The 15,332-nt window shown below is 52.5% G+C and overlaps 1 protein-coding gene and 1 long non-coding RNA gene across 2 annotated transcripts; both read right to left on the reverse strand.

The window, feature by feature from the left end:
• Nucleotides 1–4,027: 4,027 nt before the first annotated feature.
• On the reverse strand, nucleotides 4,028–8,488 carry HHEX (hematopoietically expressed homeobox). Its single transcript, XM_019617958.3, has 4 exons — nucleotides 7,943–8,488; nucleotides 6,531–6,709; nucleotides 6,397–6,447; nucleotides 4,028–5,267 (listed from the first exon to the last, which is right to left on the reverse strand). Exons 1-4 carry the CDS (start codon nucleotides 8,322–8,324, stop codon nucleotides 5,046–5,048), a joined length of 834 nt encoding a protein of 277 aa, XP_019473503.3. The 5' UTR covers nucleotides 8,325–8,488; the 3' UTR covers nucleotides 4,028–5,045.
• A 669-nt stretch (nucleotides 8,489–9,157) lies between these two features.
• LOC116216891 (uncharacterized) lies at nucleotides 9,158–12,352 on the reverse strand. The gene is made up of 2 exons (XR_004160517.2): nucleotides 10,103–12,352; nucleotides 9,158–9,481 (listed from the first exon to the last, which is right to left on the reverse strand). It is a non-coding gene; the product is annotated as an uncharacterized LOC116216891 (long non-coding RNA).
• Nucleotides 12,353–15,332: the final 2,980 nt, after the last annotated feature.

Here is a 15,332-nt window from a genome sequence, read left to right on the forward strand (position 1 = left end):
TGGAACCCTACAGAGGCACCTCTGTAATTACCCAGCTTTGTGCATAATGTGTTCTGCTGCACCACAGGTGTGGGCAGGATCAGTTGCTCTGACCAACCCCATGTGCAGATGAGTAGTTCTTTGGGCTGGGTAGGAGGGTTCCATCTCATACAGAAAGGGAAGTGGAAGAAGTGATGTACGTAAAAGTTACCTCTTCCCCTTTTAACCTGTGATCTTTATCCTGGTATCTGCAGTAAGTCATTGAGATAAACTGCATGGTAGTGAGCAGCCCTGACTCATTGTACAACTGCCATCACCTCATGTGGGTGTACTCCAGGACAAACACCTTCTTTCAATATGTCTAGACTAGAATAGAAGTTGTGTTTTTAAGACATAAACTAAGGTGGCTTAACTACAGCACTGTGAAACCTTGTATAGACAGGATAAATCAAATGCTTAAAGATGTTAAGAAGTGTTTGTTAAATAATTCTAAAAACACAACTTTTAATCTTGTCTAGACAATGCCAGAATGTTTTCTAGAGTGACACACTGAGATCATGGAAAGCCTCACTGCTGCAGCCAAGGAGCATGGAGCACAGGCAGATATCAATAAGGAATTTCTCCACATAGGTTTTCAAAGCAGCGACAACAACTGACAAGTGGAGTGTCAATGGTTTATGGGCTGATTCGGCCCAGATCCGTGACTAGTGGGGTGGAGGGATTTTGCAAAATCCGCGCCTCTGGAAAAAGGGAACAGGGGACCCCAAAATTATTAAAAACAGCAGCAACGATCTGAGGAAAAACAAACTAATTTACTAAATATAGTATCGGAATATAATACAATATAATTAGAATTGAAGCTAATAAATCAAATATAACAAGAGAGAGAATGTCCGAAAGGTGGATAGGCCTCACCACAGCGCTGAGGTGAGATGCGCAGTCCGGTTGAGCAGCAGGGAGATGGGAGGAGATCTGACGAAGAAGAGCGGATGAAAAAGAGCCCATCAGGTGACCTTGCCAGGAGTTATATCTCCTCTCTGTGACCCCAAAGTCCCCTGGAGAATGTAGTTCTTCTTCTCTTTCGGGCAGGTATCCAGAACTTGAGCATTAACAGTTAAACTCCCAGTGCCCCACATGATGTTACGATGTGGAATACCAAGAATCAAAAAATACAAAACCGTGACATGGAGGAACACTCTGAGGCCTCGTCTCAGTGATAGGAGCGAAAGATCCTATTTCAGTGCATTCAGTTTAGTCAGAACCTCTTTTTTCAAAAGCAAAACTTAGAAAAAGTCCACTAAGATTGTGTTCTGCTCAGCTGTAGCAGGTCTGGAGTCCCAGCAGGCAGTAACAGCCTGCTAATACAACATCATGGACATTGAAATCTATGTGTTGTTGGATGAAATTCTTAGTCCTCAAATAAGCTTGATTGAATTACTTCTGGAAATGGTCCTTTCTCTAAGGCTGATAAGATTCCAGCTCATTTTCCATGCCCGTTCAATCCTTGCCCCTGTGCATTTGCCAAAGCTGTACCAACAAAAGCAAAGTTTGATGCTTCTTTACCATCAGTGCTTCCAGCTGGGTGTGAGAACCTACCCATTTCTTGCAGGCCACTGGCCATATATTGGCTTTGCCTCTGCCTTCATTTTTGATAAAATTTACTCAGAAAAAGCCTTCAACCTAAGCTATTCCTTTAAACATCTATTTTAAAGTGTGTGGCCAACATGTGTGCACACATTCTTGTAATAATTGTCATCTCCTACCAAGTCAGCAGATAAGCTCTTAGTCATTTATGTACATCCTTGTTCTGTTGTGCTTCTACAAAGCTGAATGGTGAGTGAACAAGTTAGAGGAACAGTTTCCAGAACTGTCCTGCCATCTTTGACATCTTAAACAGCAGCTCGGGAAAATGAATAAATGAACAGATAGATAAGATGAAGGAGCAAGGAGGAAAGTCCTTACACAATTGAAGAAGCACAAGTCCAACCTCTCCAATTGCTTAATGACAGGACCTTTTTATGCAGAAAAGAAAAAAATTCCATTAGTTCTATTTACCATTAAGGCTTTATGGCGTGGTTGCATGTTGGTCAGATAGGAAAAAAAGCACATTTTGGTGAGTCCCATTAGAAATTAAATCTTTATGACGTGGATTGACAGGGAAAAAATGAAAACTAAGAAAGCAAATGAAGTGTCTACTGAACAGTAACTCTTGTGTGTAACTCCAAAATGACAGTCCCGGCTTGGCTTGCTTGTTCTCAGCAGTCGTTTGCCAATAGCTTTGGAACTATGGAGCTGCGGAATGGAGACACTTAAGTTATCATGGGGAGTCTTTTTAATAATTGTGTCAAGTTCTTTTGTCCTTCAGGTGCACTACCTGAAATATTTCAGAAACATAGGCTGATTTCCTGATGCAAATAAAGGCCTGGAGCCAACAAAAGCCGTGAGTCGGGATAAGGCTGAGGATCTACAGTCAGCACAGGCTCTGCAGTAAGCACCCGCTGTCACCGGCAGTCCTGAGCTTTCTGTCTCGTGGAGCTCAAACGGAGAGTACTCGAGGATCTCCGGGGGACCACCACCGGATGTCCTACTCGTGTCTCGGATCCGGAGTTTTGGGGTCGGGCACCGGAGCTTTGGGGCCGGGTCCCACCTGGGTCTCACCCGCAGCACCCGCAGCTCCCGCGGCCCCAAATTCCGGGAGTCCCCGCGTGTGCCGTCCCGAGCGGCCGAGGCCCCGCACCTGGGAGCCGCTGTTTAAGGAGTCAAAGTACATCGGCAGCCGGGTCGATAGCCTATTAGGCTAGAAAGAGTTCTGCATATCAAAGGCCGACGAACCCAATGACTAAAAATATAAGTACCTGACCCGGAGGATTAATCACACACTGTCAAGCTGAAATCGGTGCAATTCTTCCAATCATTAACGTTTTGCTTACAAAAATGTGCTTTTCTGTTTGTTTTTCTGCTAAATGATAACCATTTTCAAGTTGAATCTGCTGATAAAAGAGTCGAAAACAAGACGGGAGTTGTGCTGGAAAGGTCATACGTGCTAGTTCGGCATGAAATAGCCAACGGGAAAAAGCGGTGTGGCACGGAAGGGGCTCGAAACATTTGCCGCACGGTGTAAAGTGCCTCGGCGGCTTTTCTCCCGCCGAGGACGCGATCGCCGGGCTGCGGGCAGTCCCTGGCGGGGCCGGGCTATTAGGAGCGGGCACTCGCGTCAGCCACGGCTCTGTCCGCTGCCCACCCGCAGTGCGAGCTCCGCGGGGACCTGGGGCTTTGGCACAGCCCCGCAGGGAACGGCCCCGCCGCCACCTGCCCGACACCGCGCAAATCCACAGCCCTGCTGGGCTCCGAGTGCGATGCGAACCTTTCGGGGCGAGGGATTCCGCATCGCCCCGGTTGGAAATGGGGCTCCCGCAGCCCGCCGCGGCTCCGTCCCACGCGTGTTCCCGTCCTCGCGGGAGGGCACGGCCGGTGCCGCCCGATACCGGAGAAGAAAGACCGGCCGGGCTGCCCTGCTGGCACCGCTTCGTGACTCCAGCAGAGACCCGGCCCGAAGGGAATGGGGCTGTGGGAATGTTTTTCACTCCCCTCGGCGATGCTCCCACACGTTTCACGGCGGAAAACACCTGCCGGATCCGAACAGCGGCAGCGGCACCTCCCCTTCGCGCGGTGTTTGCTCGGCTGTTACCAGCTCGGCTGCTTTAGGGAGGCACGAACCCGCTCTGACGCGACGCACCGGCTCCTCGAGCCGAGGGGAGACCCCGCGAGGACCCCTCCCTCTCCCCCTTCCCCGCCGCGTTTCGGAGAAAGGCCGATGGATCATCGCTGTTGATTCAGGCGGGTCAGCGGCTGCCCGGCTCCGGTCGATGCCCCGCGGAGCCGCTCCTCCTCCCGCCCTCTCTCCCCGCGTTCCCCCGGACTCGCACGAAGCCGACACGCGGTAGAGAACCCAGACGATACAGCAGGACACGAGGCCGCGGGTAACGGCCCCCAAAGAGCAAAGCCCTGCTGTGGGCACCTGGAGGCTGTGCCAGGAACCAGGCAGCGGTGGTGCAGAGTTTCGTTTTATTTCAAACAAATCCATCAAAAATTAAATACCAGCTTTTGCGTCTTCTTCTTTTTCTTCTTCTTTTTTTTTTTTTTTAACATTGAACCAGTATGTACAAAATATGAACAACATGAGGTATAAAACCACAAAGACTTTTAAGGCAAACTGCTATGTACAGAAGCAGAGGGGGACACGCCGGGCATGGCTGCACACTGCTACGTTGCATCCTGCAATGCCCTATCAGCCCCCTCATTTCCTTCTGAAATGGGAAATCTGGGGGACAGCACGACAGATTTGTCAAGGAAAAAAACAGACTGGATTGGTTTGATGTTTTGCTTTTGGGTTGTGGGTTTTTTGCTTTTTTTTTTTTTTCCCTGCAAATGGAACCACACAGACTGTTGGGGAAAGTCCTCCAAAATGCGATGAGGGACATTTCATTCCATCAAGAGCAAAACTGAACGTGGCCACAGCCTCTGCCCAGTCTGGGGGAGATCCCGCTGGGAGGGGGGGGGGGGAGAGCAGCAGCAGGTCCTGTGTGGGGTAAGGCACTGTCGGGATGCTCCAATCCCTCTATATGGCATAGAATACATTTCTCTGCCTGCAAAGGTCACTTAAGTTAATCCATTTAAAGCACATTCGTTTGCACACACAAAGGCACGGTCCTGGGTCCTGCCCTCTGCGCTCCCCCACCACATGAGCTGGGGGGGAGGAGGTGGTTTCCAGCAGCCAGAGATGGGCACAGCGCTGTGTCCCAGTCAGAGCACCAATCAATGTACACATAGATCTTATACAGTAAATACAAACCACCGATTAGTCCCTATAATCAAATCAGAGATCTGCCAAAAACCGGATCTTTTGCAGAACATACATCTTTTCTTTCTCAGATTATTATAGAACAAGTCCGTTTGTGCTTCTTTGTCTTTCAGCGGAATGGTGAAAGTCCTTTCCCATCATAAAATCCTCCTTCCTGCAGTCCCGGGACAGTGCAAGCCGAGCTCGGCTCCGTGCCCGCGGGCCGTCAGCATGTGGCACTGTAGAAGCCTTTGTCGCCCTCGATATCCACCTCCTGGTCGGAGTCGTCAGAGACGTCGGACTCGGGGTCTTCCTGCGAGGCGGCCGAGGGGCTGTCCTGCGGCTCGGCCTCGCCCCCTCCAGCGGGGCTGGGGCTGCCCTCCGTTCGCGGGTCACCGTGATCGCCGGTGCCTTCCGCCTCCTCTTTTTTGGTGGCCTGGGGGTTCTCCTGCGGAGATAGAAAGACGCTGGGTACAGAGCGTCAAAGAAGCACCGCGGGGTTCTGTGTGGGAAGGGCTGAGTCCCGCGGGCTGTGCCCAGCGCAGGGCTCAGGGCCGACTCTGCTCTTTAGCAAAGCGAATGTTTGGTGCGAGGCTCCAAACACTTCCCTGACCTGTCCTCAATTACATGGCAATCCTTGTGGCATAAGGAGGGAGACCGAATTCATCAGTGGCTCAAAAGCAAATGAGAAGAAAAATACAATTAAGCTCTAAGGCCGAACCTCAATGTGAAAACACACACTATTAAAACATAAATCGAACCAAAGCCCATTGCCGAAGGCAAGAGCTCATGTGCCCACAGTGGGGGAAGCAGGTGGAGATGCATGGCACTGCCGTACGATGTGTGGGGATGTGTGTGGGGTCACAGCACGGAGGGAGCGGCTTCGGGGCCGGGAGCTGCAGGCACTGCCGAGGGGCTCTGCTATGGACCGGCACCGAGTGCAGGAGGAAAGGGATCTGAGCCAAGGTGCTGTAAACCCGAGGCAAAGCTGCAGAACAAATTTCCTGCGTGCCCAAAGCAGGCCACGACTGGGATTTTTTCCCAAACGTTTGAGCTGAGAGCCCCGACCCGACTGAGCTGGGCAGTGAAAACAGAGCTCTGCCTTCAGCGTGGTCCGTAGGGGCGGAGGAACCGCGCAGCGCCCCGCATCGGGACCGTCCGTACAGAGCCGCGGCTCTCCCTGCGCTGCCCCCGACAGGGGGTTGGGGTGGGGAGGTCACTGAAAGCGCCGTGGCCGTCCCCCTCCGACCCCACCGCCGGAGCGGTTCACTGTCGCTCGCTTATCTCCCCAGCGCTAATTGGCTAAACAACATATGGGTTTACAAAACAATTAGCGCCGAGTTGCAACGGGCGCGGTGTGAGGGCCGCCCGGCATTGACCCGGAGCCGCATTAAGAGCTTTTAGCATTAGTGCTGCCTGAGCGAGCCCCGTCGGGCCGCGGCGCGGTGTTTGCCGTTTTAATCAAGGTGAAGAGGTTAAACAGCGCCGGATGAGTGCTGCACACATCCCGCACCGGGCGCCGCGCCGAGATAACGCCATTAAACCCGTATTGCTATAGAAACGGAACCATCCCGTACCTGCTTCAGGCGCCTCCATTTGGCTCTGCGGTTCTGGAACCACGTTTTGACCTATGGCGGGAGAGAAAGGCACAGGGTAGCGCGGGTTGGGCAGCAGGGACCCCCCAGCCGCGGAGAGCGGGGCTGGGCCTCACCTGGCGCTCGCTGAGCTGCAGCAGCTTGGCCAAGCGCTTCCTCTCGGGTGGGGAGAGATATTTCTGCGTCTCAAACTTCTTCTCCAGCTCGATGGTCTGCTCGTTGGAGAAGCGCACCTGCCCACCCTTCCTCTTATGCAGCGGCCGCTGGATGAAGGGGCTCCACAGCAGCGGCTTTCCTTCGGGGAGAAAAGGGCAGCACCGTCACCGCCAATCCCGGCCTCCCCGACCCCCTGCCCCGCTCCCGGCCCCAGCCTTCTCTCCTCTGCTTTCTCAGCCAGAGGAGCAGTGAGAGCTCAAAGCCACTCCACGGGCTCTGGCAGCGTTTCCGTCAATGTGTTTCCTGTTGGTCTATCGCGCAAAGAAAATACAGAGTAGAAGAAAAAAAAAAAAAAAAAAAAAAAGCTCTTCGCTTCCTTCTGCTCTTTCGCTGCCGCGTGTCCCCTCCATCTCCCACCGGGACTGCCCGGGCCCGCATGCCGCAACCCCGCGCCGCGCTCCGGCCCGGTGCCCGCGGGGCGCTCCCGGGGGTCCGGCCCGGCCCGGCGTCGTTGGCCGTGGCCGAGGCATCGCCGCTGTCCCCCCGTCCGCCGCCCGCAGCCTTTGAAATTCGCTGCATTGTTTTTCAAGATTTTTGCTTGCGTCAGGCTTTAGTAATTCTGGTGCAAAACAGCCTCAAAAAATAGGAAGCAACTGGTTATTTTAGCTGTCATAAAGGCACATCCCACACAGAGGAAATGAACAATATCAGAAAAACGGATCCCGGCTATCAGAAGCCGAGTGTTTCCTGAATTTGTCTGTATTGAGGATGTCGATAAAGTAATCAGCGCCGTGCACGACTCCCGGGGAAGAGCCTGCTCCGGGCGGCCAGGAAAACACTTAACAGCTTCTGAAACCAGATTTACTCCTATCGAGAGCTCAAGGTTTCCTGTATGAACGGAAAGGGTCAGGCTCCTTCGCTGCTGCGGTGCGGTGACTCAGGGCGCGTTTTGCAATCACTGAGGGCAGCGCGGGCCCCGCACCGGGACGGAACGGCCCCCCCGACTCCCACCCGCTAGCCGCGGCGTCGGGAGCGGGGCCGGTGCGGGCGGCATTGGGACCCATCGGCAGGAAAAGGCCGCGATCTGCCGCGCGATCTCTCGGCACAATTAAAACTCCCCACCAAAACCACACGCGACATTACTAAGGACACTCTGAGAGGCGCTCGGTTGAAGGAAAACAAATCTGAGTCACCGCGGCCGCGCACTGCGGTCTCGCTCCCAACGCGGAGCTGCCCTGAATTTACTGTAAAGCGGGCGGGGGCCGAGGGGGCCGGGGCTAAGCTCCGCCGCTTCCCCGACGGCGGCACGGGACGGGATGAGACGGGACGGGACGGGATAGGGACCGGGCGGGAAGGGGGTGCCGCGGCTTACCCAGGGGGTCCTGGCGGATCAGTGCGTGCGTGTAGTCGCCGACGGCGCGGGGAAAGGAGTAGAGGGGCCCGGCGTAAGCGCCGGTGCCGTAGGTGGCGGCGAGGTGGTGGGAGAAGGCCGGGTGGATGGGGGTCGGCTCGTAGACGGGGGTCCGGTACGGGGCCACCAGGCTGGTGAAGGAGGAGTTGGGCGACGGCAGCGTCGGCGGCGGCGGGGCGGGCAGGGAGTGGGGTGCCGGCGCGGCGGCGGGGCCGCGGCCCAGGATGTCCTCGATGTAGAAGGGCGTGGGGTGCGCGGGCTGCAGCAGCGGCGTGGGCGCGTACAGCGGGACGCCGACGCCCAGGGCCGCCGCCGGAGCCGCGCCCGGCGCCTGGTACTGCATGGCGCGGCCCGCCCGGCCCGCCGCGGCCCGGCCGCCCCTCGGAGAGCGGCCCCGAGCGCGGCCGCCGGCTGCTGCCACCGCCGCCGCGGGTTTCTCCGGGCTCGGGTTCCCCTCCGATAGGTTTCTATCGGCGCGGGGCGGAGCCCGCGTGGTCTCTGTCCCCTTCCTGCCGCGGCTCCGTCTAGCCAATGAGCCCGGCCAGGGAAGGGGGAAACCACCCCCGCCGGCGAAAGCTCCCCCCCTCCTACCCCGAGCGGACTCCCCGCGGCGCCAATCAACGAGAGCCGGGCCCCGATGGCACCGAGTGGGCACCCGGGGTGGGCGGACGGCGGGGCGCGTTCCTCCGGCACCGGGCCCGGACTTCGGGCGTCCCGTGGGGCGATCCCCCCCACCCGGCCCCCGCAGCCTGGCCCGGCTCTGGGTGACAGAGGGGGCGGAGGGGGGGTTGAGCGGGCCCGCGGACTCGGTACCCCTCGGGCACTCACTGCCGCTGAGTGAGAGGTAGCGGCGGCGGAGCCCCCGACAGGGCGGACGAGGCGCTGGAAACGGCTCCCCGCGCACCGGAGGGAGGGAGGCAGTGCGAGGCGGCCGCTCGCCCTCCTCCGGCAGCGCCAAACCCCACAGAGCCGCCCCAGGGAGCGCCCCGACGAGGGAGCGGGTCGGCAGCAGGTGTCCTCCTCTCTCCGCCTGGTGACAGCGAGCACAGAGAGCTGCTAAGGAACAGCAGGTGCTGCTTTTACGCACACATATATATATATGTATGAATACTTCCTCCCCCCCCCTAAACCCACGAAGTTCTTAATAAGTAAGAGACTGGGAGCGAGACGAAAGGGTGTTGTGGAAATGGAAATATATATATATTTTAATAATATCAGGAGGTTGGATTTTTTTCTTTATGTTGTTAACAAATGCCAAAACTCACCTTTAAAGCGCGGTCTTGTGTCTTGTAAATATCAGGTACACGTCAAGCGGGCTGACAGTTCTGATTATTTTTTCTCTCCGCTCCCGGTCTCCGAGGCATTGCTCCGTCCAAGGGGGTTGGTTAGCTCATGGCTGGGCTGGAAGTGTTGGATTTGCAGCTCGGAGCACTTAATGGGGGCGCGGGAGGCTCTGACCCGCTGCCCTCCGCGGGGCGTTACAGTCTGTGCTTCCCAACGCTGAAAACAAATTTAAGCCGAAATAAAAAAAAATTAAGAAAGAAAGAAAGAAAGAAAGAAAGAAAGAAAAAGGAAAAAAGAAAAAAAATCCGCGTTTTGCTGTCTTATTTGAAAACAAATAAATAGAGGAAGAGATTATTCTTTTCTGACTTTTATACCAGCAACAGGCCTTGTTAAAGGGAAGGTTTAATGGTGCGGTTATTACATTCCACTCCCACTGCATAATCCCCAACAAGGAAAATGAAGCACTTAATTTCGCGGCCCCGCAGCACCGCCCCGCTCCGATCCAATTGTTACCCCTTCGCCTTCCTCCTCCCGGCCCGGAGACTATTAAATCGCATTCATGAAAATGTCACATTTATTGAACTACATAATTTTTTAATATCACTAGTGCAGGTTTTATAGTTGATTTTATTGTTTTTACGGCCATTCGGGGCTCTAAAACCCGGATTTTTTCAATGTTGTCCTTATAATTTTTTTCACACAGTCAGAACCAATAAAATGGAGCAGTTGTGACTTTTTAATGCAAGGGGGCTCGGAGTTTCAATATTTTCACTCTGCTGGATACTCAAACCAATAAAAATACATGAGATTTTAATTATTTTCTGGATTAAATCAAACCTTTTCCCTTTCTTTTTGGAACTGCGTTCTGTTGGACTTTTCGTCGGGAGGGACACAGCGCAGCTCTGGCGGAGAGCTGCGGTCCCAACTCTGCGACGAACGCGGAGCGCCCACGGTGGCACCGAGGGATCCGCAGCCGCCCGGGACGGGGCGTCCGCACCAGGCTTATTTCTCCTCGGCGGTCCCTGTGTGGAGCACGGCAGTTCCTCGGAGAGAGGGAGAAAAAGAAATGAAAATTCGCTCCTTCGTGATTAAAAAACATTTCCCATTCTTATTCCTAGTTCTCTCGCTGAGTCGAGAACTGCTGGGGGGGGAGAGAGGGGACGAGGAGGAGGGGGAGGACACGGGGCATCCCCGCACCTCGGCCCGAAGGGAGCGCCTGGAGAACTCATTAGTTCTGTAATAACGACGGGGCTCTGTCCTGCCGATCGCTCTCTGCAAAATCCCCTTCGAGAGGCTCCTAGCTGAGGGAACGAGCGAAAAACGAACTTAATAAAACGAATCCGGGCCCCCCTTCCTCTTCGCCGTCTCTGCCGGCCCTGACCCAACTACCTGAACCCTCCTGTCGGGGTCGGGAGCGGCATCGCGCTGCCCGGAGCCACAGGGATCCTCCCGCCGGGCTGCCCCTCTGTGTCATGGCTGTGGAGCTGAAGGGCGCGGGGCGGCCCTGCCCTGCCGTGCCCGGGAGTCCCACCGTGCTGCGGGCAGCAGTGGGCGGAGGGATACCGCCAACACGGCAAAGATCAACAAACCAATAAAATCCGACAAAAGATCCATGGAGAGTACAAACCAAACACCTAACGTCGGAGCACCGGGAATGCGGAGCTCCTGAAGATGGCTGCAGCCTCCAGGCGGTGCTCTCCACAGCTCCCCACACTCGATTACCTGCAGACACCCCCCAGAAGATTTCTGATTCATGGGGTTGTCTTTGCAGACAACAAAGAAACTCTGCAATTTATAGGAGCAGTGGGTCCAGGAGCACAGAATGCCCAGCTCACCCCGCTCGTTCGGTTCCCGCTGGCATGGTTTTCTGGAGAGGAACTTGCTTGGCTTCTGCTCTCAGAAATGGGAGTCTGCCCATAATAGCACCCTCAGTGATACTGCGGGACCAGAGATTAATCACCCTAGCCAAAATAACCATGTAGGGCTGTGCAAAATTTGCAGGCGGTGCAGCAGAGCCCATCTCCCAGTGGTACCTGGTGCTTTCCAGGAGGGTCCCGCCCCCAACCATTCCAACCCTTCCCATTATTGAAGGCATTGCAAGCTGCTTCCAAGAGAGGTGAGGCCGCAGCCTTGAACCCCATCCAAGGAGGAAATAGGAGGGAGATCACCTCTCTGATTTTCCTAGCACTATGGCAGCCAGACAGCTTCAGACAACAGCACCACGTATTGTGGCGTGATGTCAGCCTTCGTTCCATCTTCCAGATCACTCATCTGGTAGACATTCACCTCTCACATCTCCTCCTCACCATTTATCAATGAGATACAACCATAACAAGCATCAGGCAGGTTAAAATATTCATTAGCTATAGCAAAACAACATTAGTTCAGAAGTATTAATTAGTTGTAGCAAAATAGGACAAATCTTGGTTAAAAAGCAGTGGACAACATGTGAGTTGTTGTTGCAGGCAGAGCTGGCAGGGGCTTATCATTTTCCGTCCTACACCTCTACGTTCACCAGATCATGATTTATGCCAAATCTAAATCTTTCGGGTGGAAAAAATTCTCTTCTGGGGAAATTTGCCTCATGCTAAGGATTTGTAAGGTCTCAGCAAAACTGGTTCAGCAGTTTCTAAGCATTAGGTCAGAGGAAAACAAATTCCCTTGCCAGCATATAGATATCCTTGCCTTGTGCTGGGAACCCATGATGGCCCACCACTGGGAAACCTCAGGAGAATGAAGCATGCAGCCAGCGGCTGCTCTTGGTTCCTGCTTTGCTCCTCCAACTGAGGCTGTGGGCTCTGGGCAGCAAAAAGAAGATCACAAACCTCTATAGAGAGAACCATCTGTAATGGCTGCATCCTGACTTTCTGATGACTTGGAGGGCTATTCCTGCTTGGCACTGGAGATCTATGGGTATGAGCCATGCTGCTACCAGCAAGTGTCCCTTTCCTATGCACTGTCACCAATGCTGTGAAAATAAATAAATTTAAAAGGCTCAGAAAAGCTTTAATGGTGTTTTGAGTCTTGTCAAAGATTTTCAACCAACATATGGCAGACCCTTGGGGAGCACGTGGGTAAGGTGCCTCCATTTCCTCCTGCCCCCGGATAGCACCACATTAATACCTCTGCTGGGACACCTTCACGCTACAGAGTGGGATATGCAGCATTTATGGCTCTGAGGTGGGAGGAAGGAACACATGGCCCCGCTCCATAAACATACCTTCATAATGCTTTCTTTCTGGGCTGTCCCAATGACTGCAGCGATATTGGCTTCTCTAAACCAGAGTCACAATCCAATTCTGCCCAATGGAACAGAAATCACCAGTTTTCTTCTGAGCTGCAAAGAGACATCTTGGGAAACTGCATAGGCTGTAATGTTTTTCAGAACCCTTCTTTGGCCCAAAGAGTTTTTTATCTGACTGGTATGAGAATGCGGTGAACAACACTATGAAAAACAGAGCAATATATCGCTCCTTACAGGCTCATATTTCTATGTATCTGCCACCACAAAACACGGGCTATTCTGGCTCCTGTTTGTGAGTGCGACTGACAGCTCTGTGGTTCATTCTATTTATTTGGGGTGATGGCAGCCACAGCATGTTAAAACTTCTCTATATTCTCATGTGTTGGCTACGCACACCAAGATTACACCCAAAAACACACACAATTCCCAGGGGCTAGATTCCCTCTCACATCTTGCACAATCCTTTACGTAAGCGCAAACTGACTGCAAAGTGCTGCTAACACAGACTGCTGGCTGCTGTACACCCACTCCGTGTTGATGTAAATGCCCATAACAAGAGATCAGACAATGGAGAATCTGCCTAAACTACAGTGTTGACAACACATCTTTTTTTATGGAGTAATCAGACTACAAGCTGGGCATTTCAAATAGGAGTTGAGTTCTAGCGGGTCCAAAGTACACACAGCTAAATTTGATGTCGGTAGGAATTAGGTATGAATGGGGAGTGTTACTTGGTTATTTTTGTTAATGTTTTCCAGAGCTCACACATTCGCTCTACATTTTTTAGCCAACTTTATCATTTTGGCATCATGAAATCAGTCCCCAGGAAGTTTGTTTTATCTGGAGCTGATAGGTGTGTGCAGTTGTTAATAGAGAAAAGCAGCAGCGCGCAGTAACAATCAAGGCAACAACTCACAGCTGGTTGACAGCAGAGTTAGGAGGATGGATCTAAAATCTGTCCTCACCCAAGAAAAGGACCTGTTTCTGGGTTCAGAACTTTTCAAGGCTCTGTTTCGACGGGCAGGAGCAGAAGCACTGGGGTAAAGCTGGTGTGGGAAGGCCAGGGAGTACCTTGGAGACTAACTCAGAGTTCGTGGAATGGTTTTAGAGCCCATCGGAGCTGATGGTCTCCTGAGTCCAATTGTGAAACTTTTCATAACAGCATGACAGAATATGCCTTGATGGTTGCACATGGAAATATCACGTAGAATTCAATATTGAATGAAAGAAATAAAGGAAGAATCATATTTCCTTAAGGCAGATGTTTCCCCTTTTTGCTCCAGCACAGGAGCTGGAGCCTTCCTTTGTGATGGAAACTGCACAGTCCAGAATCAGCCCAACTAACAGCCCCAGCTGCAGATGGCACCCAGCCCTGAGTGTCTCAATCCAGTGGACATATTGTGCCAATGTACCCCACCCCATCAGTTCTCTCCAGAGGTGGTGAGAGCACTCCAATTAGGTCTGACAAACATATGGAGTTTTCTGACAGTGCCAGAGTCTCGGTGTCGTGTCACAGAGCACTGATGACACTTCCATCTGCTCAGGGGATGTTGGCACCCGAAATGAGGACTTCTGCTTTGCAACAAGGACTTGGGAGGATGCCACAACTGTGGAAGAGCAGCCGACCTGATCTGTGTCCGCATTTCGATCTGCTCCAGATCCAGCTCTGGGAGGCACTTACTCCTGGATTGCCCACATCTGCCAAAATCTCCATCTGGGGCCCTGGTGGTGGTACCAGGGAGGGGAAACCCACACAGTTTGTGATATGAAACAAAAAGAAAAATACTTTTCCCAGTTAAAGTAGAGGGCAGGAGCTCCATTCAATTCAGTACACCCAGAGAATGATGTAGGTGAGCATCTGAGTGGGTCTTCAGTGTGTCTGATTCCATTCACACTCTGCAGCAGTAGTCACCTCTAAGTCACGTCACTGTTTGGATCTCTTCAGAGTTTGGAAATCAGGGGAATGTTTTCATAAAACTGTAGATTTTGCCATTCTCTGCTGCTTTATATAATTATATTTTTTTTTTTCCCTCCCCCGGAATCTGGTTGAAATATTCATCTTGAGTGCGTTGTTTTTCTAGAGCTTATTGGCCTATAAAGTAACATAATTGTTCAGAGGAACCTGTAGCAATAGTCATGCAGAAGAGCACAGCTTTCTAGGTAGGCATGGAATCAGGCTGGTAGCGCAGAGTGCTGCCCATAATACAGTTTCTCCCAAATGGAAGTTGGAACAATGATATCTACACCACAGCATGTACTGATTGTTAGACTTACGGTAGAAACAAAACAAAAAATAAATCACACTTGGCATGAAAATAAGCACACTGATGTGAAATCTATGTGTCACACCTCTATATTAAGGATTACAGTTCTTTGCTAATACATTATGGATTGGATTTGATTCGTTTTTTCAGAACAGCTGCTGTTTCTCAATCCTTCCATAGTTTGACCATCTCATAATCTTACCTCATCCCAGTACTGGGGCCTAGAACTGGAGGTGCAATGTCAGTGTTGTAGCACATAATCCATAGCCCAGATGTTTCCTTGAACCCAAATCATAAGCTCAGAGCCAAACCCACTGCAGGTGCTAATCCAGAAGTTGATCTCTGGCCTACAGCAAAAAATCTACTGCAAAGTTAGTACAATAAATGCAAATTAGTAGCTGAAGAATATCCTCAGCCAAAAACACGGGGTTTTAAAAATCTGTTCAGACTCACTGGGTACATATAACATTTGGAAAGGAGATGCAGCAGGCATCTCACCAGGACAGAGGCTTTGGAGACGTGCCATCGTGGAAAAGACTCACTAATAATAGAATCGTAA

The sequence above is a fragment of the Meleagris gallopavo genome, chromosome 8 (genome assembly GCF_905368555.1).
Source record: "Meleagris gallopavo chromosome 8, MGAL_WU_HG_1.1, whole genome shotgun sequence".
In the NCBI taxonomy this organism is placed as follows: Eukaryota; Metazoa; Chordata; class Aves; order Galliformes; family Phasianidae; genus Meleagris; species Meleagris gallopavo.